A 28,000-nucleotide genomic window follows, 5' to 3' on the forward strand; every position below is an offset into this window, starting at 1 on the left:
TAAGACAATAATCATCGCATTGCTGGTCATTACTTTTTCGTGTGAGCTTATCTTTTAACGCAACTGGTGTGATATGTAACCATGTATATGTAACCAAGCTTGTCTGCATGTTATACTGTAATCATGTACAATTGGGGTATGTGAGATATATTCCCTGACGTTTTGATATTAATGAAAATGTATCCTTTGCTGGAATTAACAAGAGCATCAGTGACGATAACTCTTGTGGTAAAATCATTTCTCATTAGATACTGATTTAGATTACTTTTGGCGATGCCTCAGGATCCGAGCGAGCCAAATGGTTTGTTTGTTTGTTTTGTTTGAACCTTTGTTTATTCATGAAAGCTCAAGTCGGCCTGCAAGCCGCTTTTCATTGAGGTCATGAGGGAAGAGACAAAGGTCAGACAAAGCAAATAACAGAGATGCAATTTACATTGTATAGTATTGTTACAATTTTGAAATGTTTTTATCACCTTAATCGTATATATGAGTTTTTTAAAGAAATGGGATATGAAAGAACAAAAATGAAAAAAAAATCAACATGGCCTAGCCAGCAAAGAAGTTTGTCTGACACGTCTGAAGAACCGGTTAGGTAGGCGGGAGGGCTTGACTAATGTGTACAAAGCATGCTGGGATATCAAACACCTTGGGGCGACATGGGCTAGGACATGTAAGGCTCTTTACAACTTTTTGGCAGCTTGACAGATTTTGAGGCCTAAATAAATAGAATAAAGACCAGAGTACATGTACCCAAATGTTGCCTATGGACATGAAATGTTTTTGTGCGTCATGAATTTACAGTTCACCCATCTTCAAACAGTAGTTATAAATCTACCATACAATAAATACAGTTTTTTAAACAATACTGACGACAAAACCCTATGATATGAAAGAATGAACTTTATTGCTCGACAGTTGTACATGGTACTAATGTATGTCAACAGTGACAAAACAATGAATAAAATGTATATTGTAAAGTCTATGACTGCAAGGATATGCATAATCAATGTGTACGTTTCGGCCTGTACCAGCACATGATTATCATATTTAGTAATTTTCTATTCCTCTAAACCAGGAGACTGATCTCCACAAGGCGAAGTACAATAGGAACTTAGTATTCTTTAGGCACAATGATACCACTCGCTACTTTAGCCAACCCCTTGCTATGATTAAAGTTTCTCTATCTTTTGATTAGTGACTAGAAGTAGGACTGCACAGTCAAACTAAAACTAAGAATTGTATCCTGCTGTCGACATAACCTTCTAAGGTATACAGTTCTGCTGTACTATCAAAGCATTAGATCCTGCTTGTTCGTGTCTTCTTCTTGTAGAATTTGCCCGTCATGGCCACTGGGGTTCTGAGGAATAAAAGAATTTCGGTAATCATTTCCATTAGATAAGGCAAGACGCTCATTCCTGTTTTGCCAAGTCGCCTGTCTATGTATATACAAATGTTCTGCACTAGAAGTTGTTTAATTGCACAGCCTATTCGCCAGCGTATTTCGGTGCAATAATGCAAAGCTATCCGGCTGGACCGCACCTGCTTGGGATTTTGGGATCTCGTGCAGTTAACAGAACTGTGCGGTAACCCGGTGTGCAATTAACTGGCTTCTACTGTATTTCCTTATGAGAAGTTGTAATTGATCATAAATGGACTTGTTCGTCCCCTGTACGTTACAGTTTAAGGTGGTTCTTCTTTAACTGATGGGCCACAATGTTGTCAACGTATTATAAAAAAACAGTTCGTGATTTCAAAATAGTCATTCGTACCGTCACTCCTTGAGGCCGTTATTGACTTCCTCTAGTTCCTCTTCCAGCTCCTCCAGTTCTTCCTCCACCAGGCCCAAGGCGGCATCTTCCTCCGCTTCCTTCACAGCCTCCTCCAAATTGGCATCAGCCTCCTCAAGTGCAGCCACTTTCTTCTCGAAAGTGACGCCTGCGGTAAATCAGAAAAAGGAAAACAAAGACATAGACGATGTAAATAAGTAAGAGATGCCTGTAACTGCGACAGCTAAAGGGGTTGATAAAACAATAAACAATATGAATCTTAAGATAGAGTTTTACACACCATTGAGATCGCCATTGCTTCCATCCAAGTCCTGGACCTCCTCCATCAGATCCAGGGCAACATGGCTCTCCGCCTCATCCACCGCTTCCTGTAGCTTACCGGCGGCGTCACGGATGGCCTCTTTCACCTCCTGGAGGGATTGTGCTATGGACAGATGTACAGAAGTTAGTAAAGTATATTTTTGAATGGTTTTCGATACACGTGGGACTAATGATTTTCGTAAAATGTAAAGTGGTACACATTTTACACTTCATAAAAGTAATACATTTGTATCAAACGAAAAATAGTACCACCTTTTGAAGTTTAGGACTACTCCTTTAACGGTGGAAATGTTGATGAAATGATAAGACTGTTTCACCTTTCTTGTAGACGGGCTGCTTGTAGAGGGGCTCCCTTCTCCTGAAGCGGACCTTTCTCCTGAGAAACCCATTCTTCCCCATCAAGGAGTCTACCATGATGGCTGATGCCAACATGACAGCTATCAGCAAAGCAGCTTTCATACTGTGAACAGAGAGGTGGGGAGGGGGCACATAGGATATTAAAAATGGTGCTTACAAATAGACGAAAGAGTATAGTAAAGACGATGTCACAGTACAATACTAAACTTTCTGCCAAAACAAAGCAATACACGGATCAAATTTTCACCGACCACTGTCAACTTTTTCAGGATCAATACTAATGACTAAACAGTTCAGAACCTGAACTTGCAAGGGGTACAGACACGTAATCTTAGTGACACGGGATCTCGTGGATATGTGACGTCAGCAATTGGGGAAAATTGCTCAGGAGGACGTCTGTTAACATGCAAACAAATGTGGGTGATTGATTGAAAAAGGACAGCACAGGCCTGTCCAGGACAAACATTCACCTGACAAGATATTGTGGCGCTGCTAAGTATGTCCCAAGGCAATATCTGCTCACTTAGCCGAGCTAAAGAGCTAGTCAAGCGAGATGTTCTTGCAATCTGTGCTCGGTGAAGTGTGCGGTCCTCAAAAAAAAAGATATGGTCCCTGAATGGTGGCATGGATTCATAAACCAAATATTAGACATTGCATCAACACTTGCATATGGGATAGACATTGTTTCACATTCACAAGAGATCGTTGTACCAATTCATATGGGTATCCTTGTGATAGTCGTGCAAAATTCGGCCATTTTCTTGTCAAACAGGTTGTCGACATGTCTTAGATCCTTGTCGGTTAGTTCCGCCACAGCGCACGGCTGCCTACCACGAATGTGGCCGTGCTGTAACCGTCTGTGATCCTATCTGCTGTCTACTACTAAATATCAAAAAATGGAACTAAAAGACTTCGATCACAGTTGGTTGGCATCCTTCTGTCTCGGGAGACGATAGAATTTCGCGCCATGGTCAGTTCAGTTTGTCGTTGGGTCAGATCAGAATATCAGTGTACGATTCCACGACGTCAGCATAGCTTGCCCTTAAAGTTGTTTACCTTGCTGCCTGCCTGTATCTTATGACGAATGAATCGTCAAGGCATTCTTACCTTAAAACAGTCAAGATCACCTTCAGACGGTATGAATCTGTGCGGAGACTCCGATTCTTTTTGAAGAGTTGTTTTTCAGACGACAGCCTTTGGTGTTGTCACAAGCTAGCTTCAGTGCTTGTTGGTGTTCTTGGGACTGATTTAACAGGATAAAGAACTGACCGAGTGACATTTTTGATGACGTTTCAAAGGTGCAGGCATTTTGTGATGGCTCTTGAAGAAAGAAGAAAATGACTTCTTAGGCGTGCCTAGTTAACTCATGAAGCTTTCAATGGATTTGCATAATAAATTGATTCTGTAGTTGATATGTTTTTCAGCGTCCGTCAAAGGACAGCTTCCAAGGACATTGTGGGCTCCCTATCTCGTTTCACGGCACAACAAAAGAACTTCCGTTTTCTTTTATATTTCATATTCTAGTGCCATGATCAGGATTTGGCATCATTTGCCGGTATTTTGAGAATGAAAACAAGTAATATGTGTATAGTTGGGCCATTGACCCACTAACAGATAATTTTCTAAATTGCTGGGGCCGGTGGAAACGCCCCCACTCCAAGAAAACTTGTTTATCAGCTTTGTAGGTCAAAGTGTACGAATGCTACATAAGCGTTGTACTTGTAACAACGGACTTTATGAGTGGTAATCACTTTGTTTTTAGTTCGCCTGTCAAATTGAGCTACTTGTAGTACGTTTGTCATGTGTTTTTGTTGCGTTATGTTCAAATCTAAGAAATATTCATGGCAAATCGCGTCAGAAAGGTATGAGTAATCTCTGTATTGTTGTTAGTGCAGAACAGGTATTCAGCGATCTGGCGTAATGCCCAAGAAATCGGAATTATTGTATCCATTGTTCCTAATTTTTTTGTTGGGGTGCTTGTCATCCCCCTTGACGTAAATCACTTAAACTCAAATCGCATATAATTCCGCCTCGTATGGTATGACTCCCATATTAAACCCTAAGGTCCTGGATTTGAATCATGTCATGCTACGGATCTTGCGCCCTTGGGAAAGACACTTAAGACGACTTTCCTCACCCCACTCAGGTGTAAAAAATGGGTACCTGGCTTCGGTTGTGGAGGTAAAAGGCGATGGAAGGAAAGGTATGGGTTTTGCCTTCCAATACAGTGAACTAGACACTGTAGATAACAACATACTGTCCCTACGGCTACAAAAGGCTACTACCTTTACCTTTATCTTTGCCTTTACATTTACCTTAACGTTTGCTTTTCAACATATTGTGACATTGCCGAATGTCAGGGACGGTAAACTTATATTCAAGTTAGACATCTGATTCCCATAAAAAAAGCAAAATCAATGAACTAAGCATTCGTGTTTGCTGATGTGTGAAGCGCGTGAAGTCGAAGAGGTCAAGCCACTGCAGAACATGTAATGGTGGCTGCCTAATCATATGTGCGACGGAGACAAAAGCTGTAAGGGTGAGCTTGAATCAGTGACTTGCAGTGACACTGGCAGAGCGCCAAAGATTACTGAACACGCCCCTTTCTCTGCACAGCTCACCTGTAGCGCCGGGGAGGGGTGTTGAATTTATGGTTCTTGGCGATAGACGTCAATCTAACACTTCAAACAGCCATTCATGCAGAACCATATTTTTGCCAAACGTCAAACCAGCTTGTTAGGACACGATTTTCAAGGTCAGGGGGCGCGTCTAACATTTAAAAACTGTGGAGGAAAATCTCTGCTCTGCTAATGTGCCGTGCATTTCCTATTTTATTGCATCGGTCTCACGTCGGTGCGGGTACGCTATTTGTTCGCGCTTCATACGCGATGATACGCTGATCTCGCGGTACGAGCTGAGAGGCGTAAACATAGCGTATGTACAGCGGAGATAAAGCGCACGATGCCGACATCAAATTAATACTTGATTTACACGAATTAATATACTTGAGGCAGTATTCGTTCTGCGATCGAGGAGTTCATTGTACGTATTAGTAACGTATAACAAGAGCACAGATAGGGTACAGATAGCGTACTCGACGAACATGCAGGGTGCACTCGAGATTTGGTATTAAAATAATGGTTGACTCACATTTTCAATGGCCCATTATGACAAAGGCTTACCGGTCACAATATGGATTCTGCGCAAGAAATAGAAAAAAGTGGGAGGGAGCGGAACTGAAATAAGAGCAAAGACGAAGAAATATCAGTTTTAGAAACCTTTTATTGTTGCCACCAAAAGAGTATACATGACATTCTTACTGTATATAACAGACAGCGACTAAAATCTCATTTTCAAGAATAAATGTGATATAATGCAATAACTTTGCAAATCTAATACAGCTTTCTATTCAAACAATAAAGGAGAAAGCTTGTTAGGAATGGCACTTACTATAATGATGCTAGCTACAGTAAGCCTTACTGAAGCTTGTTACATGCCATTTCACAGTCGACGTCTTCATAGAAATATCAGCCAAAAATTATTGTAAGGCTATCCTGTATTATGAAAACTCTCTATAGTCAAATATTCATAATTTGTGGGAGTTCACCAGTAAACCAAGATACTGATTTCCAAAAGGCGAAGTGTAATATAGGAACTGTGTCTGTGTCTCTCTCTGTCTCTTTGTTTCTCTGTCTGTCTGTCTGTCTCTCTCTGTCTGTTTCTCTCTCTGTCTGTCTGTCTCTCTCTGTCTATGTCTGTCTGTCTGTCTCTGTCTGTCTGTCTGTGTCTGTGTCTGTGTCTGTGTCTGTCTCTGTCTGTCTGTCTGTCTGTCTGTTTCTCTCTCTCTCTTTCTTTCTCTCTCTGTCTGTCTCTCGGTCTCCGTCTCTATCTCTTTGTCTGTGTCTGTCTCAACAGGATTATCGTCTCCCCTGAAGTAGAGGTGTTGATCATTAAGCTTCTAGGGCCTGTCCAGTAGGAGGGCTGTAGAGATGTAATTTACTTAGAAGTCAAGCCCCAAGTGCTTAGAACGTAGCTCTCGGCAGTCCATACCATTGCAAGAATAGTTACTTGTCTCCACTTGTCACCATTGTCACCTATACCAAAGTCTTTTATCTATAAATATTGATAATGTATGTTTGCTACATATTCTGTATGTCCCATGTTGCAATTAGCCCTCTTGCAATAACTTGCAAAATAAACTTTCTTATTTCATGACAAACATCTTTAAGTTCTCACAGTGATGCCACCAGCTTTCCTTGCCACACCGTTTATCATCATCACCCTTGACAAAAGTTGTTAATTCTTTTAATTGGGTCAGCTAAGCATTTAATTGCTCACTAGGTATACTATAGGCAGTTTGCTGTACTACCAATAGACTAAAGCTCCTAACTTGAGTCCTGCGTTTACAGGTCTGTCTCTTGTTGAATCGTACGCCGTCAAGATCACTGGATCTCTGAGGAATAAGAGATTTCAATTAGATAAGGCAAATAATTAATCTCCTCATTGCCAAGTAGTCTTGCAATGTAAATGAAATTTTCCATTTCTTATAATGTGGATGTTTTGATCGGTATGCATTTTTCTTCCCTGTGATGACAATAATCATGCAGTTGAATTTTTTGGCATGTCGGAAGTGCACTCTTGCTGTCAACAGACGAGTCTTATGCTAGACAAAGTCCATGCACATACAGGTAATAGTCCAATAATCCGTGGTCCAATGGCCATGCATTCTTTGTTAGGGAATAAGCCTTTCGTGTACATTAGAGTTTTGCGTGATGCTCCGTGCGTCGTATGTGGGATGTAGATTTCGATTGTCAACTTAAATGTATAATAAAAACAGTACAGGCTTTTTAAATGGTCATTCTTACCGTCACTCCTTGAGACCGTTATTGACTTCCTCCAGTTCCTCCTCCAGCTCCTCCAGTTCTTCCTCCACCAGGCCCAAGGCGGCATCTTCCTCCACTTCCTTCACATCCTCCTCCAACTCAGCATCAGCCTCCTCCAGCGCAGCCACTTTCTTCTCGAAGGTGGCGCCTGTCACAGATTAGAAAAAAAAAACACAATGAGACGTAAGAATAACGCAAGAATGAGAAGGAAACTTGAAAGGTAATATTTATAAGCAAATACATTTTACATTTAAATGGTATGGCCTGTATATATAAATAGATTACGCAATCCAACAGCATAGGGTGTGGTAAGTACACATTCAGTAAATAATAATAGTGGCAGCCTTCTGGTCCATGTCTTTGACAGTTTGACCCTATTTGTTTGAAAAAGCAGCGACAACAGCATGTAGGAGAGGAAATGGGACAAAAGCAATCCGTTCCCTTCCGCGAAGCTAAACACTTAAAAAACCGTCGATCTGCATGATTCTTAAATAAAATAAGAGTGTTATATACCATTGAGGTCACCATTGCTTCCATCCATCTCTAGAAATTCCTTCAGCATATCCAGGTTAGCCTGACCCTCCGCTGTGGATAGATGTAAAGTAAACTTACTTTGCATGGGTTCACCAGTCGAAGTGTAAAGTATGTTCACGTTTACTTCAAAATAACTGCTGTCAATAATTTTGCCATTCTTGCAATGGAGAATCATGTTATTGAGACTCATAGAAAACGCTATGATACCGGTCCCCGAAATTGAAAATATTCTGAAGAATAAAACCTTCAAGTACACTTTTATTTAGCATATTTGCATCATTATACCAAAAAGTAGTTACTCAAGCAACTGGATATGGTTTTGGAAAACCAGTTGCTTGAGTAACTACTTTTTGATGTATCCTATTACCTGGATGTCTAACCTACATCGACGTATTTGCATCATTATTTCATATTTCGGGAGCTTGTAAACTGTGCAAAATGTCCTCTAAGCTTTCCATATTATCGAAACCTAGACCCTCCTGTTCAACTTCAAAACAGCAACACACTAGTACTGTTCATTGGTTTGAAAGATCACGGTACCTAGATATGTACGTGGATTTGGCGTCGTAACAAACACACCCGGATTGTTGGTGTGCAATTCTATAGTGTTGATCTAACTTACTATGTACTTACTACAATAGTAGGAAGATATACTTGTCCTAATGTTATGTGATGGGCCTTTACTGGTAAAAATTGATTGAAAATGTACGAGAATGCTTCACCTTTCTTGTTTAATTTCCTTCTCCTTCTCCCCCAGTTGACTCCGTACGACTCTACCATGATGGTCGATGCCAACATGACAGCTATCAGCAAAGTAACTTTCATACTGTGGACGGAAAGGTGGGGAGGGGGAAATAGGTTATTGAAAAGGGATAAATTTTTCTTCTTCTTTTTCACTGCACAGTTCGGCTGCATGGTGCCGATTCGGGCGACCACAGATGTCCACTCTCTTCTGTGCTCGCTTTCCAGCTTCTTTTCAGGTGTACCCCAACTGTTCCAATAGATCGTTTTCATGTGACGTCACAGTCGCGTTCGAGCGGCCATGTTGGATGATAAGCTGCTCGATCTCCACACGGCTGTGTGTTGCACGTGGTGGGCCCGTACATGGAAAGAAGTTTTTTTTGTTGTTGTTATTATTTACAAACGGGCTGGTTGTTCGATGTGCTAACTGCGAGTTCCATGAACACAGGATACAACGTACTCGCCGTTTCTATCTAACTACACAGTTATCCCTTTTTAACTCGATTGAATCAATATTCTAGCGGCCCGCCAACATGGGTCCCCGTGCGGAGTTTGCTCATCTGTGATCAATTGTTACAAATTTAGTCGTTTGTTTGTACGTAAAGACGTGGTCTTTTAGAAAATAGTACTCTCCTCTGGAGGAAAATAGTTTAAGAGTCATTTCATGGAATACGGCCCATCTACATTTCGTTATTCTAGTTATTTGCACAATGAGCATATACGTTTCCCACGTCAGAGGTTGAGCTTCTACCTCAAGTCAAGTCAAGTGTAGTGACAGGTTAACCGGTTAGACAACATCTTCAGACAGGGTGTGACACGGGCATGTCAGCCCTGCAAGCTTAAAGATCCCTAACTTTGTCACCAACTTTTTCTCACAAGTGGGAATATATTTACTGTGTACGTTCTAGTTGAAGAAATGAAGGTTGTCTTCTGTCGCAGTGAGCAGGGTTTGAAAAGCTTCATAGCATGCATGCGCAAGTTACCACGCACACATATGCGTAGCTATTATTGTAGAAAATATGTAACGACCAAGCCTTAGCCTCAGGGAATTCTTCTGGTTTTCATAATGGCGATACGATCGAATGTTTATCTTGTTCTCAGTTTAGCGTATTGGGGGAGAATACAATAACGTTACGGTGTCGAGGTGATGTACAAGTTGGTGGGGGTTAAGACATTGTAGTCCAACTTTGTCGCAGTATGGCTGAAAATACGTAGTTTGGGTTGTTACATTTTGCACTAGATGTGTTTACAAAATCTGTCACTGGCTGGGTTTAATGAGGGGGGCGGAAACTGTCGGGCAAGGAGAGCGTTTTTAGTCAGGCTATGGTTACTTACGAAGTAGTTGAGTCAGACCGTACCTCAGGCCGAAAGACAAGTCGTATTGAAGCTCGTTGGGTGAACTACGCGTGAGTTCTCCAAATTACGTCGCGCCTTGTCAAACAACGTCGTAGTTGGCTGAAGCACGCCGTAGCTCAGTTTTGACCGGAGTAGAAAACAATTCACACGGAGTCAGAGTTGGAGAAGCGCCAAATCTTGCCCCTTGTGAGGCAAGTGAATGACTAAGTGAATCTGTAAGTTTGCCGAAAACGTTCATCTCCGTGACTCTTAAATGTAAACGCCCACCAAGGACATCGATTCTGGGTGCTCCAAGTATCTGTCTCTGTCTCTCTCTCTGTCTGTCTGTCTCTCTCTCTGTCTCTGTCTCTCTCCCTCTCTCTCCATCTCTCTCTCCCTCCCTCTCTCTCTCACGTAAATTCTGCGTAGTGTTCTGTACATATCCTAAGGCAACATCAGCCCATTAAACAGACTAAAGAGCTAGTAGAGCCAGATTGTTTAACAACATGGGATCGGTTAAGGGTGCGGCGCTTTACAAACACAAATGGACCCAGAACCGGGTTGAAGGATTCACCATACCAAATATTACATATCCAATCAAGACTTGCATATTGGATAGAATCTAATCACATCCGTCGTATGGACGTCGATTCATCGGAAACTGAGGGCCGAATTCTTGTGATAGTCTTGCGAAATTCGGCCGTCTTGTGGCCGAACAGGCTGCCTTGTCGGTGGTCGGATCCTTGTACGGTGGTTTGATCCGTCACAGCCTTCGACCGTGAGCAAAATCACACGACTACCTACACTAACATGACCGAGCCATAACCTACTGAGCGATCATACCTGATCCTTACTAGTATTGAAAATGGAACTGAAATATTTACAGTGGAACTGTAGCGAACTTTTCTATCCGTGTCGACATAGCTAAAAGCTGTTTTCTTGACCGCTTGACTGTATACTATTGACTGATGAACATCTTGAGGTGATCCTTACCTTGAAACAGTTCTTGTAAACTTCAGACGTACGAATCTGTGCGGAGACGTTAAGAAGGTTTTATGTAGACTATCGTCTCGGGTGTTGTCTCAAGCTCAAATGTATGCTGACGTTCTTGATACTGTCATTTAACAGAATAATGAAGTGGTCGAGCGAGATTTTTGATGACGTTTCGAGGGCGGGGTTATTTGACGATGCCTCATTAATATAGAAAACATTTTGAGATTTACCCGGCGAGACCCCTCAAAACGTTTTTTTTTCTGGTCTTGCAAGATACTTGCTTAGTAAGTGGGTGAACGTCTGCAAAACAAAATAAGGCAATCTTTTCGGATCCCTATCGAGGTTCTATGGCACTGTAACAAAACTCTCTCTCTCTCTATTTGACCTTACGTCAGTTAAATACGAGATTGCTCTGTGCATGTCCCAAGGCAACATCAGCTCATTTAACAGACTGAAGAGTTAGTCAGGTGCGGCCCCTGACAAAGAGATATGGGCCCTGAGCGGGGCATGGATTAAACATAACAAATATCAATATCCAATCAAGACTTGCTTATCAGCAAAGGCATTGTAGTGATAGTCGTTCAAATTTCCATTGTCTTGTGTCAAGCAGGCTGTCTTGGATTCTTGTCGGCGGTTGGATACGTCAGTCCGCGACATCAAAATCGCACGACTACGTATACCTACAATGAATGTGCCGATACCCAGATGTGATTTTATCATCTGATGTTTGCTAGTGTTTAAAATGGAACTGAAAGACTTGGAGCAGAGAATCAGAGTGTGCGTCGACATAGCTAAAAGGTGTTTAACGCCTGCCCTTATCTATTGCCGGATGAACCTTCAAATGAACCTTACCTTAAAACAGTCACGATCACCTTCAGACGTATGAATCTGTGCGAAGACTCCGTCTGTTTTTGACGATTTTGTTCTCAGACGACTATCTCAGGTGTTGAAACAAGTTTAGGTGCCGCTGACGTCTTTGATGTTGTCACTGAAAACAACTAGAATAGAGAGGTGGTCGAGCGAGATTTTTGATGACGTTTTAAAGGCGGAGATCGAGGCATGCACGTACGATGGCTCATGAATATTAAAAAGAGGTTCTGAGATTTACTCAGAAACATCTAACTCACGAAGCTTTCTAATGGACTGGCATGATATTTGGAATGCGCTTAAACTTCGGCAAAACAAAGGAAAACTTCGATTATGGGCTCGCTACCTGGTTTCCGTGGTACTGCAGTAGAGCTTCCGGTTACTGATGTCTCACATGCTGTGATTTTTCGGGGGGGGGGGGGGGGAGATAGGTATTGTTATGTTGTCAGTATACTATACTCAATCCACATATGTATTGCACGATCCCCATGATGTAACCAATAACCCGGCCACTATACTAACATCTGGTTTGAATAAAAATTACTCTGGCATCGACACCACTCAGAGTCAAGACGTGCTTCTTATAGCTCCACATAGCTAGGCCCCGTAAATACAACAGGTATCTGTCTTGAGAACAAGTTAATGATATACATATAGGTCTGGCTCTGCCCCTAGCAGCGCTCTGGCGGAACTGCAGCTGCCTTCTCCCCATACAAAAACTGAAAAAGGGAGGTAGTCCAACATGTTACAAACATGGCGACCACACTTGTTCGCCGTCACTCGCTATACCAAGCCATAATTGAAGACGGGTATACCAGTTGTACCATGGTTTACAGTCTACGCCTGGAATAATCACATATTGGTCCTCAGAAACTCTTCAGTGCTCCGGCGTTTGTATACTTCCGTCAAACACTTGCAAGAGGTCTCATTGAAACGATTCATTTAGTATGGTTTCCTTTTTTCAGTCTTTTATTTTTATGATTTGCTGCTATGATTGAAACATATCTGTGAGACAGATGACAGGGCAGTTCCTGCATGATGATTTAGAAGGTCTCCCTCGTGTACAGGAAATGTGCAGGAAACATTTAGTGAAGTAAAGTAACACGTATTTGTGTAAATGTGTGTTTGTGTACGCATCAGTCAGAGTGAGTTGACTGTGTAAGACATAAGGTAGTTTGAAACGCCCACCTTAAAAAATAACCTGGTCTACCAGTTTCGTGGGCAACGTTTACGACTGCCTACGTAGCTACTAAGTAGGCACTGCACGTGTAACGACGGAATTATCCTTGACGAGTGCTGTGAGTTGAATATATTCACATATCAATATGGACTATACACTCTGCGTTTTTTGTGTGTTTTTGTTGCTCCAAGGACAAATCTGAGTGTGTTCATGGCACCACAATTAATGCTAACAAGTCATGTCAGACAACACATGTGTGACCTCTCTATAGCTGTTTCTTTATTTTTTCTTCATTAGAATTCATCACATACAATGTGATGTGGGGGAGGCAAAACAGTTGCACGTCTTGGCATGATATCTAAAAAACGTCGCTATTGGTGCATCGTTGGGTTCTGCGTTTTGCAGGAGGTGCCTTTTCTCTTCGTTAGATACATCTATTATCATAATACCGGTACGTTTACGACGATTTCTCTAGCCATACTGAATTGAAAAATTGTCAACGCATCATTTTCTCCAGTTACATGTTGCTGTTATAGGTTACCCTTGCCACTTCTTCTGTGTAACTTTTCTGCCACTCTTGTCCTGCTAAAAGCGTAATATTGTAATTGTAACACGCCGCGGAATTACACGGCGAACGGGCGCGTGGTTGGGAGGGGGTAAAAAATACCGGTAGGAAGAAACACGGCACAATTAACTGCCGCTATGTACATTTATACATCCTCTGATGTTCCTTCCTTTAGTGTCAGTAAATGCATAAAACATAAACCTGCATGAGCATACAAAATGTCATGAGAAAACGGACGTATACTGTCAAGAATTTTCATTTAACTTCTGTCCGTCACAACCGCTATGACGTAACACTTCACTGCTAGCGTAGATATAAAAATGGCGGGAAAATGGCTGCGTACGTTCAATTTTGCCCATTCAGTCGTAGATCCGGGCTATTATGCAACGGTTCTTCACACTTTTACATGAGTTGTAGGTCACCAACAGAAATTCAAGATTGTTGTTGAATCATGTTCGTCTTGTGCCGTGAGCATGTGTAATTATGATCTATAAATTTGGCAATGAATGTAACAGTGTGTTCGTCCCACGACGAGCTGCCTACCCCGAAAAAGATACTGAAAACTTTTGGCCTTGTTGTCTTCGAATGCATTGTTATCGATGCTTTGTAAATGGTGTATTGGACACCTAGATGTCTGAAGTGTGCACAGCTCAGAAATAACTATTGTTGCATGTGTAGATCTCTTTAAGTTCCAGTATTTTTAATCTACCGGTATAAGTCTTACTACCGGTATTATGCCAATGCATGTTAAATAACTTTAAAAGTCGAGTCCTCATAAACATCTTGAAACCCTGGATATCTGTCCATAGGTGCCCATGGCCCGAAATTACTGATGGTGGGTTAGAGATCTCAGGCTGTTGTAGGTCTTAGGGTATCAGAATCAACCCCTATTCTATCTTAATTGTGAATTTCTAAAACTACAATATATACAGTCGCTTCTCTGTTGTTCTGCCTGGGAAGTGAACATAGGGGCGAACTACTACCCGGATGGTACCCAGGCTACATGTACAGGCCTTCCTCTTGAATATCTTCAGACCGTCAAGGTCATTGGATCTGTGGAATAAAATATTTTAAGTTGATAAGGCAAATAGTTTATCTCTTCATTTCAAAATCGTCTTGCAATGTATATTTCTGTTTCGTAATGTGGATCTTTTACCTTTATGCACTCTTTGTAAGGCAAGAGTAGAACGTGTTGTTCTTTTCTTGTACATTATGGCAATGTCGAAGTGATATCCCTAAATACCCACTGGCACTTTTTAAAAGCAACGGATATAGCTTCCCGCGCTGATAAAGGTGGACTCGCGTTACATCGCTTTTAAAGAGTTATTCTTACGGTCATTACTTCTCCCTCCAAGTCTTTCAGTTCTTCCTCCACCAGTCCCAAGGCGGCTTCTTCCTCCACTTCCTTCACATCCTCCTTCAAACCAGCAGCAGCCTCTTCCAGGGTAGCCACTTTCTTCTCGAAGGTGTCGCCTGTGGTAGTTCAGATTAGGTCAACAATAGGCACAAGAGGTACTTTTATAGGAATTAGAAATACTTACTGAAAAGGTATCACTTCTGACCAAATGCATAATGTTTACCTTTAACTTGTGTAGCCTAACTAGTTCTGGCTTTACTTTTCCTCAAACATGGTCATAGTCAAGTAAACCGTGACCAGCCCCTCTAACTCTGGCCTGCCACTTGCTGCATCATGCAATTGAACGCCATATGGTGGCTATTACACGTCCATTTACAAAATTTAGTGACAGCTAGCCGTCTGGTCCAGGTCATTGGTATAGAAAAGAGGCAACAGAAGAAGAAGATGATATATTATGGAGAAAAAAATAACATTTTATGATTCTTAGATAGACTTTTATGTACCATCTATTTTACCATTGCTTCCATCCAAGTCTTGAAACTCCTCCATTAGACCCAGGGCAGCATGGCTCTCCGCCTCAACCAACAGTTCCTTCATATCAGCAGCATCCCGGAGAATCTCAAGGAGATTCTCTCCTGTGGATAGTTGTCAGGTAAACTCTCTTTGCATATGTTCTAGAGTTGATGTACGCAATGTGAATACTAGTACGTTTGCTTCAAAATAATTACTGTCAATAATCACGTCCTACTTGCAGTGGGAATTTATGTAACATGTGTGTGGGAGTGCAGTGGGAATTTATGTTATCATCACTGTCGTCAAGGAAAGTCATCCGTCGTACAACAACGAGCTAAGGTATGACTACACTAAAAATTATGACGATCCGTCAACACCTTCTTAAGTCATTCTCATCCAAAGTTTCGAGCAACACTAACCCCTGCACTTCCAAAGGGGGAGGGGGGCTAGGGGGTCCGATCATACAGTACTTACTGTCAGTCTCAAGATCTATATTTTTCTGACGACCCTAATCGACGCGCACCAACTCTCTGTCTCGTTATGCTATCCAAAGTGACTGGTCATTTGAAACAAAACAAAAATCGCAGTTTTTAAACGCGTTTCTAAGGTGCAATGATAAGAATATCGTTATGCAATTCTATAGTGTTGATCTTACCTACTATGTTGAGAAACGGGTAGAGGATTCTACTTTCTATATTGTTCTAAGGTTACATATTGAGCCTGCTATGTTGTGAACGTTGTGAACGAGGCTGTTTTACCTTTCTTGAGGAGGGCCCTCCTTCTGGTGTTTCTTCTCCTGCGATTCCTGGATGTACCCAGAACGTAACTGTCTACCACGATGGCTGATGTCAACATGACAGCTATCAGCAAAATAACTTTCATTCTGGGAACGGAATGGTGGGGGAAGAGAAAGGTTATATATAAAAAGAAGGAGCATTATTTACGAATACCTGACTATTGTCAAGAGGATGCAAAATGAAAAAGACACTGAACGAGGACGGCTTCTGTATCTGCTTGCGAAGTCCATTTCAGCTAACCAGAGCTTACCCGATGACAAATACAAAACTTTTGAATTAGGCATGTTTAGAGGAAAGAAAGGCATCACAACTCAATATTGCCCCTTAAAAATTTACAACGGCAGCTCATCGTCAGAACAAAATCTACGTCTATGCTGGGTCGGAATTTTTTAGTAGAGTCCAACATCAGATGACAAACACTGATACAGTACAAAAGACAGAGGGAGAAGGTTGCAGACTTACCTCTTCGTAAATTTGTGGACGTGTGCTTTTTATCCGCACCGATAGGAATGTCCTTTTGCCGCAAACGTCGATCAGCAAGTGACTGTAGTTGTCTGTCTCCGTAGCTGTACCCTAATTTATGGATAATGGGACTGACAGACGATTTAGGAGGACAAAGGAATTACGTCATGCGATCAGTAGTCTGTGCGAAGCAGGCTACTAATCACATAACGTCATGCCTTTGTCCACCCAGTAGAGATTAGTAGTCTGTGCGAGGTCGAATCCACAGTATCCATACGTTTATCAATCCATGCGTGGAATTAATATTTGTATTACTGTATCAAAATATTTGCATTTCTCCACGGAAAGTCTAACTTGACCGAAAGGGCTGGAGAAAATTCGAGAACAATGAATAACAAACAAAGAATTAAACAAGGAATACTAAACAAGGAAACGCGAACAAATAAGGTAGAATGTACATGTACAGTGGGAGCCAGTTAATTGCACGTCGGATAAACGCACACTTCGGTCAATTGCACGGAACCCCCAAATCCCGTGGCGGTGCGGTCCAACTGGGTAACTTCGCATTATCGCACACGCCGGATAATTGCACGGAATTCGCGGGCAAATTGGTGTGCAATTAAGCGGCTTCCACTGTATATGTAAATGTTGGGCTAAGTGCAAAATCAGCTTTACTTTTGAATACAGTGGAACTGTCGTCGATTTGATTTTGTTCTATGTCGTTGTTTTGTCTTGTGTTGCTTCTGTGCATATCGGAGTTGACCTAGAATACATTGTAGTGCTCACATGATACATTCACTAGTATTTTTAATCTATTACATATATACATACTCCTGATAAAATACGAAGGTAGTCTACGATGGCTCATAGATATTAGAAAAAAATAACTCAAAGGTTGGGAGAGCTTCGGGAAAACAAATGACATCTTATCGACTTTCTGTGTCATTGCAACAGCACAATTTTTCTTATGTCTCACGTTCGTCAAATACTAAGATCATGACGTACTGGAGGGATATATCCTGTTGTCTTGAGAAGAAGTTAATGATTATACATACAGATTTGTCGACTCCCCCTAGCAGCTTATATGGGTAACTGCAGCTGCCTTCTCCCAATACAAAAAGAGAGGTACCAGTTGTCCCTCTGTATGTTGTACACATGGCGACCAAGCTTGTTAGCCGTGACTCGCTACAACACAATGCAAGACGACGGGTATTAAGTACTATGGCCTGAGTAAACTCTTGGAAGTTCTCGCATTCAAGTGGGTCATTAATGGTCTTGCCTTCTTTTATGATCTTTTATTGCGCTGCTGTGATCAAATCATGTCTGGTCGACAGATAACAGGACACAAAAATGTTCCTGGCCCTTTAGAATCATTTAGTGAGCTTAGCGAATTAAGTTTGTTGGTAAACCTGTGTTTCTGTGTGTTCTTTGTAAACGCCCCTCCCCCCAAGAAAACTGGTCTACCAGCTTTGTGGGTCAAAGTGTACGACTGCCTACAGTAAGCACTGTACTTGTAACAACAACGGACTTTATCTATGGTAAGTTCTCTGATTTTATTCCACCTGTCAGATCGAGCTACATGCGGTACGTTTGTCATGTGGCTTTGTTGCGCCATGGTCAAATCTAAGAAACATAATCATGACCACGTAGGTCAGACAGGTGAAAAAAATGTGTGACCCCTGGTAGTAGGATTGTATTGCAAACCCGGTAAACCACCTTAAGGCGGAGTACACCGGGTCTGTAATACAAATTACTAGTAATATGTTTGAGTTGTGAGTCTCCCCAAACACTCAGTCTGTGCCTCATTCAATGGACTATCCGAGGGACGACCCTAACCGAAGCTTGGTACTCATTTACACCTGAGTGAAGTGAGGAAAGTAGTTTTAAGCGTCTTTACCAAGGGCACAAGGTCGGCGCCATATACAAAGTACAGTGTAGCAAGTCTGATATTACGTTGGGCGGTCCAGTGGTCACGTGGTGAGAGCACGTGGCCATGGCCGCGCCCTGACGTCAGCTTGGCCACGCCCCGTCGCGCTCGCTTAAGCTCCGCCTCCAATTGACGTAATATAAGGCGCGGTACCAGCTTGATAGGCGAGAAGAATCAGACTTTGAGAGACAAGGACAAGCGCATCTTCCGCCGTCGTAGTTTAGTTAACCGGGTTAGTTAGTATCATCCACCACAACTCTGTCCAGGTATCGTATCGTGTATCACTTGTATAAGTTGTAGTATCATATCATCACATCCGTTCACAATGCCTAAACTGTAGTATACAATCGGTCGTAGTAATAAAGATCACATCAAACTGTACACTGAACCCTGGTCCTTGGCTTCTTGTGAGAGTGCATAGCATAGACGCGTCGTACTGACGTATAGATAAATGCCCAAGTCCTACCACTAAGACCAAATGTTACAACAGACAGAAGGTAAAGGTGGCATTTTTATCACGGCGGGTATTGAACTCGGCACCTCTAGGTTTCGAGCCTAACTCTCAATCATATTTGATTTGTCACACTACCATATATGCTTTTCTGTTGCACATCTCAGAAACCATCTGCATCATTGACAGTCAACGTTTTACACACGTCATAAATGGACGCCTTGTATGCCAGAGTTTCGGAAGCAATCGCCGCCATCCCTAACGATACTGTAGTGCAGGTAAGTGTGGACAACAATATAGAAATACATTGATTTTATCTCAAGTTGTAGGCAAATCCGTGTTTGACTACTATTCTTCATGATCACTGGATAGGTCAATAGTTTAAAAATATTATTGCTCAGCACGGCGGCAATTGCAACTTCATACTGATTGTGCTTTGAAGACAAATACCTTACTTTGATAACTACCTCTCTATTCTGTGTTTAACAATACACAGTGTTTAATATAGATATAATAATACACCGCAAAGTTTTCAGGGATTTTACAGATTTTAGAGTGTCAGCCATGATATTTGATCATTCAAGTGTTACGGATTGGTATCTGACCTTGTGATCCTGGCTATACAGGCAAGTCAGCCCTTTGTAAACATTTAATGAGATTGTGGCCAACAGTTGATGTATATGTATGAATGTAACTGTACTGTAGAATGTAGGTAGCATGGTGTGATTTTATTAGCCTTAAGGCGGTTTACCAGGTATGCAAAACAAACAAGATACGCGGTGCTATCCTCAGTTAATTTTGGGGGAGGTATCTTAGCAAAAGCCCCAGCACCACGTCAAGGTGTACCTCCATTGCTGAGGGAATATGGGACGTCATCCTGTCTAGAACCACCAACCTTCCTCCACGTAACCAACTGAACCAACTGACCTGCAAGTCTTGATGTCACTTGGTTTGAAAACAAACATTTTGTCCGTAACTTTGAAAGGTCACAATTTCCTGACAGAAAATTTTCTGTCTCAGAGCCTCTGTCGAAGAAGAGATGAGTTTGATCAAACCCATCCCGTTTCAGACAGAGGAAAGATTAAGATAAATAAGCAAATCTCTTGGTTTGAAAAAAAAATCAATTTTTGTTACAGTATCTACTAATTTGAAAATTGCCCAAAAAATTCTGTTAAACAATGGAAAATTTGAATCTGACCCAGATTCTTTATCTACTATAAACGACTTGGATTTGTATTAAGAGAATTGAGCCAAGTACCAGGAGAATTCAACGCAACACGTAGAGGCTGTTGATGGACATGTTAGGATGAGCGTTAATGTCGCCGAAACTGAGTACCAATCAGAATGGAATATTTTACACTACATGTGAAAGAGTCAAACGATTGTTTTTTCTTCTCTCAAAGATTTTGACTTCTTCTTTGAAGTTCTTCTGACTTCATTCGTGGTGCCCCGTGGTTTTTCCAGTAGACCCTGCAGGGAAAACAAGGCAGACAACGTTAACGATGTTATAGAAAAGTGCACAGTGATTTAGGCAAGACTGCTTAGTTCACCAACCTCTGCAATTCTTGTCCTGTGCTCAGCTCATCGGCCTTGCTTCATGGTCCCTCAGGCGCCAGGATACAAACGTCTAATCGTCTTCCAGCGCTGATCTGTGCCCAGTGTCCTCGACCTGTGGCTTATTCTAGCAACCAAACTAAAGAAGAACATGCAATATAACGCCCTTTCCTGGGGGACCCGCTTTTCCGTCGTCTTGAAACTGGAGTGGGGTGGAGCAGAATAAAACCTACCATCACCCAACCATGCAGCTCCAGTTTCAAGACTTCCCTTCCCGGTATGGGGCAGAAAAAACATAAAAGGGCAATGCCCGGAGAGAGGAAGACATAGATTAGAGGTGGGGGTTGGCCTTAACTCTATGTGAGTGCTTTGAGGCCCCCCGCTGTTGTAAGGGAGAGAAAGCACATGTTAGTACGGCATACACTCATGGCTCACCGTTGGCATCTACTGCTGGGCATTGCTTGTCCTCTTCAACATCGATGGCAACAATAGAAATATCGGCGGGGCTCCTCTTGAAGATCGAAGACTAGCTAAGTTTTTATGTGCCTTGTGTGATTATGCAAATAGTGTTGATAAACACACATTCACGATATGCTTGTTGAAATTTGTTATTAACTATGCAAATGATTAAATTTGAGCGGCTCTACAAATTGCATTATGATACTATACATACTATTAGCCAGAGACATCAAAAACACATTTTGCAGGCCAGGATTTTGCTCCCTGTGTCAGCACGCACTTCGACTACTAACTAAGTCCCTGACGGTCCCTACGTTTAACTCACCTTTTCTAAGTCTAAAGCCAAGTGCATGTGAGCATCAGGGACCAAGCCAAGGCATGAACAGGTGCAAGAAATAGCACAGAGAAATTCTTTTTTCACTTTCAAGATTGCCGAACATATTTTGGTAGACTCAGTACAATCTCTTACATTACAAGTATAACAATCATAAAAATTACTGGGTCTTCAGACCTTTCTAGTTACATGTCTAACATTTCAGAAACTCTATCCCTGTACCCACATTATCTAACATGTTAAAATAGCATACAAGTAATTCTCACAAGGCACTTGTCCAAATATTCCCCACTTAAACAACTAAGTTGTTTACAACTGATAAGACTCCTTCAAACGCCCCCACCCTTACTCTCTATGGGCTGGCGGAATAAACGAAAGCCTCACCTGGTCAGTCGTCTTCTTAAAGCTTGCTTCCTTCAGGAGACATCTGGCTTGAAAGTGAAACTGCACTCCCACAGCGATTTCATCAGAAAGTTCAAACCCAAACGTCTGTGAACTTTCAATATTGACATCATTAGAAGAAAGAAAAAGATATAACTTTAGGATCAAACAGGTCAATTCAGCATTCGTCTACTTGTTCATTGTTTATGTTAGGCACATGGCGCATATCAGAATATGATTTACCATACTAATATGGCTACAAATACAGAGAATATTTCATAATGTACCTACAAAACATTTGATCCCTCCCTTCCTACCTACCTATATCACTAGCTCAGAATACCACGGTGCTGAAATGCCATCCAATGATATGACAGCAAGTATAGTATGGTTAAGCATATTATTGTTAACATGAAATTGTTATAGTTCAAAACAGCAGCTATCTAAGGCTTTTTCTTGCCTTCCCTGTCACTAACTCAACTCAAAATGCCACATGTTAAAATGCTATCCAACCTCTACATTGAAGCTAGATTATATATTTTTACAAGCACGCAGATCGAAGAGTAATTGTAATTTTCACTGTACCTTCCGAATCTTCTTTGTACGATACAGTGGTCAGTGTCCATCCCCAGTCATCACTTAGGAGTACGTTTCCTGTGGCAAATGTTCATAAACAATGTTTATGAAAGTTAGACATCCAGGTAAACAATATCTAAATTCGTCGACGTAGGTTAGACATCCAGGTAGTAAGATACGCCAAAAAGTAGTTACTCAAGCAACTCAGTTACTCAAGCAACTCAGTTACTCAAGCAACTCAGTTACTCAAGCAACTCAGTTACTCAAGCAACTCAGTTACTGGAAAACCATATCCAGTTGCTTGAGTAACGACTTTTTGGAATATATAAATCCAATCCCTACAACTGGATTTGAGTGACGTCCATTCACCAACCTGCTGCCTGCAATTCTTGTCCTGTGCCCAGCCCATCGGACTTGCTTCATGGTCCCTCAGGCGCCAGGATACAAACGTCTAATCGTCTTCCAGCGCTGATCTGTGTCCTAGACCTGTGGCTTATTCTAGCAACCAAACTTAAGAAAAACATGCGATGTAACGCCCTTTTCCTGGGGACCCATTTCCCTTTGTCTAGAATCTAAAGACGGGTGAAGTGATTTAAAAAGGTTATATTTTCCGATTTATTGTTTCTGATTTTCCATTACAACATAACGTCATGATATTTGCACTAGTGAATAAATAACAGAACATAACTCACCCAACTCTCAATCATCCTGGTCCTTGAGCTGATTTTCAACAATCCGTTTCAAAATGACAGCGCGGAAAAATCCAAACAAGTGGAGTCTTGAGAGAAATGATGGTCTGTAGATCAAAAGGTGAAAATCCCTGGTGCAGCAAAAATGGCGCTATAGCTACTCCACATTAGACGCAAGTTCGAAAATATGTGTTTCAAATTCCGCGAAAATCTCAAGAAAAGACGCGTTGCAGATCAAAATGTGAAAATTATTCAGGTGCCTCGAAAATGCGATCCCAAACTGCGCTGACTCCATACGAAAAGCAAGCTCGAAAATACTTGTAGTTTCAAATTATGCAAATATAGCAATTATGCAAATATAAGATGCTGGCAAAGAGAACGACGATTCTTTGCCATCAGAAGCACAAGGTTGTCCTAGATTGTACAGAAATCTTTCCTAGCTTCTTTCTTTAATATTCTATACAAGATGCCATATCATAACCCAGGATCTAGAGTTAGCTTTTACTAGTTTTAGACTAGAGTAGACACTTGTGATTTTGTATCTTACACTGTCTGAATCTTTTATGTTAACTGCAATTAGCCCACGGGCAAGAATTTGCAATAAACTTGTTATTATTGTTGTTTATCAAAAGTGTAAATAAGACATAACTCACCTACAAGACATCCAGATTCAGGAGCCAAGTCACAAAATGCAGGTTCCGAAAATGATGGCGCGGAAAAATGCAAACAGCTGACTTACGAGTTGAGATGGGTTGCCCGGGACATGCATGAGACTGGCGAAAATCTCCATTAAAGATGGAATGGCAGATGAAAATGTGAAAATGTCCAGTGCCTCGAAAATAGCGATATCCGAATGTACGCTTGCTATAAATGAGACGTAAGCTCGAAAGTCCACGTTTCAAATTCCGCGAAAATCTGAAGAAAAGACGCATTGCAGATGAAAATGTGAAAATGCCCCGTGCCTTGAAAATGGCTCAATCCAAATGTACGCGAAGCTGCAAATGAGACACAAGCTCTAAAATTGCGCGTTTCAAATTCTGCGAAAATCTCCTGAAAAGATGGAATGGCAGATAAACATTTGAAAATGTCCGGTGCCTCCAAAATGGCACAATCAAATGTACGCTTGTTCCAAATGAGACGTAAGCTCGAAAATTGTGCTTTTCGAATTCCGCGAAAATCTCAAGAAAAGCCGCGTTGCAGATCAAAATCTGAAAATGCCCCGTGCCTTGGAAATGGCTCAATCGAAATGTACGCTTATTCCAAATAAGACACAAGCTCGACAATTGTCGGTTCAAATTGCGCGAAAATCTGAAGAATAGACGTGTTGCAGATCAAAATGTGAAAACTCCCGGTGCCCTAGAAATGGTGAGATCCGGATGTATACTTGCTCCAAATGAGACGCAAACTCGAAAATTGTGTTTCAAATTCGCGAAAATCTTAAGACACGTTGCAGATCAAAGTGTGAAAATACCCGGTGCCTTAAAAATGGTACAATCCAAATTTACACTTGCTCCAAATGAGATGCAGCGAATCTTTAAAATTGTGTTTCTCCGAAAATCTCAAGAAAGGCGTGTTGCAGATCAAAATGCCTGGTGCCTCGAAAATGGCGCATTACAAACGTACGCTTGCTACAAATGATACCAGCAAGCTCGAAAATTGTGTGTTTCAAATTCGCGAAAATCTCAAGAGAAGACACGTTGCAGATCAAAATGTGGATATGTCAGGTGCCTTGAAAATGGATCTAAACGTACGCTTGCTCAAATTGAGACGCAAGCTCGAAAATTGTGTTTCAAATTCCGAAATTCCGCGATAATCTCAAGAAAAGACGTGTTGCAGATCACAATGTGCTTGGTGCTTTGAAACTGGCGCGATCCAAACTGTTCTGAGACTCCATACGAAAATGAAACTCAAAAATACGAATATAAAGTTTTAAACTATGAAAATGTAGCATGCTTGCAAAATAAAGAAAGAAAAAAGTGTTAAGTGTTACTAGTTTTAACTAAATGTATTGCCTTTGAGCTGATAAAAAGTGTAAATAAGAAGACATAACTCACCCAAGTGCCAATCATCCTGGTCCATGAGCTGATTCTCACGAGGCCGTTTCCAAATGATGGCGCGGAAAAATCCGAACACGATTGGAGATCAAAATGTGAAAGCTCCTGGTGCCCAAGAAATCAGGTGCAAGACAAATGTACGTTTTCTCCAAATAAGACGCAAGCTTGAATATTTTGCGTTTCAAATTCCGCAAAATCTGAAGAAATGACGTGTTGCAGATCAAAATGTGAAAATTCCCGGTGCCTCGAAAATGTCCCGATCAAACTGTAGTCACACTTGTTCCAAATGAAACGCAAGCAGTGAAACGAAAATTACACGTTTCAAATTCCGCGAAAATCTGAAGAAATGACGTGTTGCAGATGAAAATGTGAAAATGCCTGGTGCATCAGAAATGTCCCGATCCAAAATGCGCGTACGCTTCAAATAAAATGCAAGATCCTGATACGCGCAATTTTTTTCACAATCTGACATCGTTGACGTAGCAAAAAAGCAGGGCCCACTCACATAAGTTTATAACTATGCAGCAACACTTTCTCACACAACTTTCATCCACATTAACTTACTTCATCAGGTGCTTGACATGCTTCCAACCTTCCAGTTCACATTCAGCCAGATTGTAGTACCATCAGTAGCATTGCAGTTACGGTACCATCTTCTGCCAGCATCAGGGGGCACACCTGTCTGCAAAGGAGAGTATGTTATGAGAGCAAGGTGAGAGGCTATCAGATGAGAGAGATGTACAGTATATTGTAAAAGGACATGATTAAGGATGTCTTCAATTCTTGTGTTTAGATATCAAAATGTGCTGTCAAACATGAATAAGAGAAACAGATGTAATAGTGGCACATGAAAAGCATGCAAACCACGTGAAAATATACAGATGTTATCAATCAAAAACTTATCAATGTAAAATAAAATGGTTGCATAAAGAGAAACTTAAAGAAGTTAATATATCATGCTTCACATCTTAATTTCTGTTATGAAAATGTGTGTAAAATCTGTAATATAGATAGCTTACCTGATGAAGAATGTGCCCGTTTTCTATCCGTCTGTTCTGCAGTTTGCTGAAGTTCAGCCAGTCGGCGCTTTTGAGCTGAAAGTGTGAAAAAACAACAACAGGTGTCATGATTTTAAAACCAGGTGAGATAAAGTTCAATGAATAAATATTACAAGTCTTTAAAATAACTCATTACAAAAATTAACTGGGTCATCGTTATTGATATAAACCAAATAAGTGGTAAAACATCTACATATAAGCCAAAGATGAGCCGTTTAATGAATTGACTACCACCACTACCCCTCCCACCGAGAAAGCAGTTTGGGCCAGACGGTGGAAAGCGAAAATACAAGGTCTATCCGTACGACGTTCTCTACTAGCGTGACGCAATGGAAATGTAGAATGACAGACTAGAGAGACCCGTATCGTAGACGGTGTCTTGATACAAAATGGCGATAAAAGGTCATGAAACATTTTGAAGTGAGAAGAAGATGGGCCGTAATATGTGTCCACCCACGTACCTACCGAGGAGGGTGCGTAAGTCTGGCGGTGGAAGCTACAGATTTGACCGGAAACACGAGGCTCATCGCTACGGTACGGACACGAAGTCCGTTAGTGCTTTTTAAAACGATTACTTCTACATCTACATGTCGAGTAAAAATAACCATAAAATTGACTCTTCTGCATGACAACTGGAAATAATCCTTGAAAAATTCCGCCAACTTTTGCATGATGTTGCGTTCCAGTCCCTTTGGCGGGGAATACGCGGTCGGGGATGGTGCATTCATTATCGCGGAGCGAGGGATGGACACGAGTAAAACGCAGTTTTCTCAAGTTTAAAACGGAAAAAAATTTAAAAAGTGACAATACTAGATTCCTAAATACGTATTGCGATGATTCCGAGGCAAATTCCAGAGAAAATTCAATCTTTTTGACAAGTTATGACTAAACATTTCAGTGATGCACTTTTGGCGGGAAATATATACAAGTCGCAGCTGGACACCAGGTGCAGACATTATCGCGTAGAGAGAGCGGGACACAGTGAAATAAAATGTTTTCTCAAATTTTACGAGAAAATATTAAACAAAGAGTGACACTACTAGATTCCGGAGCACTTGTCACGGCGATTCTGAGGTAAACTTCTGAGAAAACGTCACTTCTTGGACAAATTATGACGAAACAGAGGACAAGTGATTGACAGGCACACCTGGCGAGACAATTAAAACACCATTTTTCTCTTTTACTTCGTTACAAAAAAGCTCAAGGTGCTACTACCAGGCGAGGAAGCATTTAATTCGATAATTCTGAGTACATTTTGTGGGAATATACAGAGTTACGACCTACTATTTCACTCAACATAGCGACGCGGGCAATCGTACGGACCCGGGCTTTTTTGTCCAAGAACATTGTTGACAGAAAATTAAAAAGAAAACAGTATTCAAGCTACAATTGCACGCATCTTGGTGATCATCTGCTCCATATTCATTACGAAAACGCAACCGTTTAGAGACTGTGACGAAATTACTGACAGGAAAATGTAAAATTCCAGACACATACAAACCTACGCAAAAATTATGCACGCTGTAACTAAATTACGTATATTATAGAGAATTTTCAACGAAATCTTACGAAAGGATTCTCAGAAGTGATATTTAGACATGACAATCTCTCTGTGAAGATTGTACAAGGTAATATGTGGATGGACAGTGGTATTCTACCGCTAGAAAATGAGATAAGCTTACCTAAAAATCCGCCGCTCCACGCCTTGCACCTACCGGGGCGTCTGCCGGCAGCTGCAGGTTGTTTGTCAGTCAAGAAGTTGACCACGAATGGCGCCAAAAAAATTGAAAGAATGTGACACATCTCAATCCAGGCTTCTCATTGG

The 28,000-nt window shown here is 41.4% G+C and overlaps 1 protein-coding gene and 1 long non-coding RNA gene across 5 annotated transcripts; both read right to left on the reverse strand.

Moving 5' to 3' along the window:
* Window positions 1–882: 882 nt before the first annotated feature.
* On the reverse strand, window positions 883–28,000 carry LOC118426319. Of its 4 annotated transcripts, none has more exons than XM_035835626.1 (7): window positions 27,858–28,000; window positions 26,137–26,211; window positions 25,682–25,795; window positions 2,426–2,568; window positions 2,068–2,211; window positions 1,770–1,935; window positions 883–1,357 (listed from the first exon to the last, which is right to left on the reverse strand). In XM_035835626.1, exons 3-6 carry the CDS (start codon window positions 25,684–25,686, stop codon window positions 1,772–1,774), a joined length of 456 nt encoding a protein of 151 aa, XP_035691519.1. In that variant the 5' UTR covers window positions 25,687–25,795; window positions 26,137–26,211; window positions 27,858–28,000; the 3' UTR covers window positions 883–1,357; window positions 1,770–1,771. The 4 variants fall into 4 exon arrangements, with proteins under 4 accessions (XP_035691519.1, XP_035691518.1, XP_035691520.1 ...); XM_035835625.1 differs by having other exon boundaries at window positions 25,682–25,799; XM_035835629.1 differs by lacking the exons at window positions 883–1,357; window positions 1,770–1,935; window positions 2,068–2,211; window positions 2,426–2,568 and adding exons at window positions 6,245–6,918; window positions 7,331–7,496; window positions 7,862–7,933; window positions 8,605–8,708 and having other exon boundaries at window positions 25,682–25,799; window positions 27,858–27,986.
* LOC118426320 lies at window positions 14,915–17,006 on the reverse strand. Its single transcript, XR_004832379.1, has 3 exons — window positions 16,693–17,006; window positions 16,192–16,316; window positions 14,915–15,036 (listed from the first exon to the last, which is right to left on the reverse strand). It is a non-coding gene; the product is annotated as an uncharacterized LOC118426320 (long non-coding RNA).

This window comes from Branchiostoma floridae, chromosome 11, assembly GCF_000003815.2.
Source record: "Branchiostoma floridae strain S238N-H82 chromosome 11, Bfl_VNyyK, whole genome shotgun sequence".
In the NCBI taxonomy this organism is placed as follows: Eukaryota; Metazoa; Chordata; class Leptocardii; order Amphioxiformes; family Branchiostomatidae; genus Branchiostoma; species Branchiostoma floridae.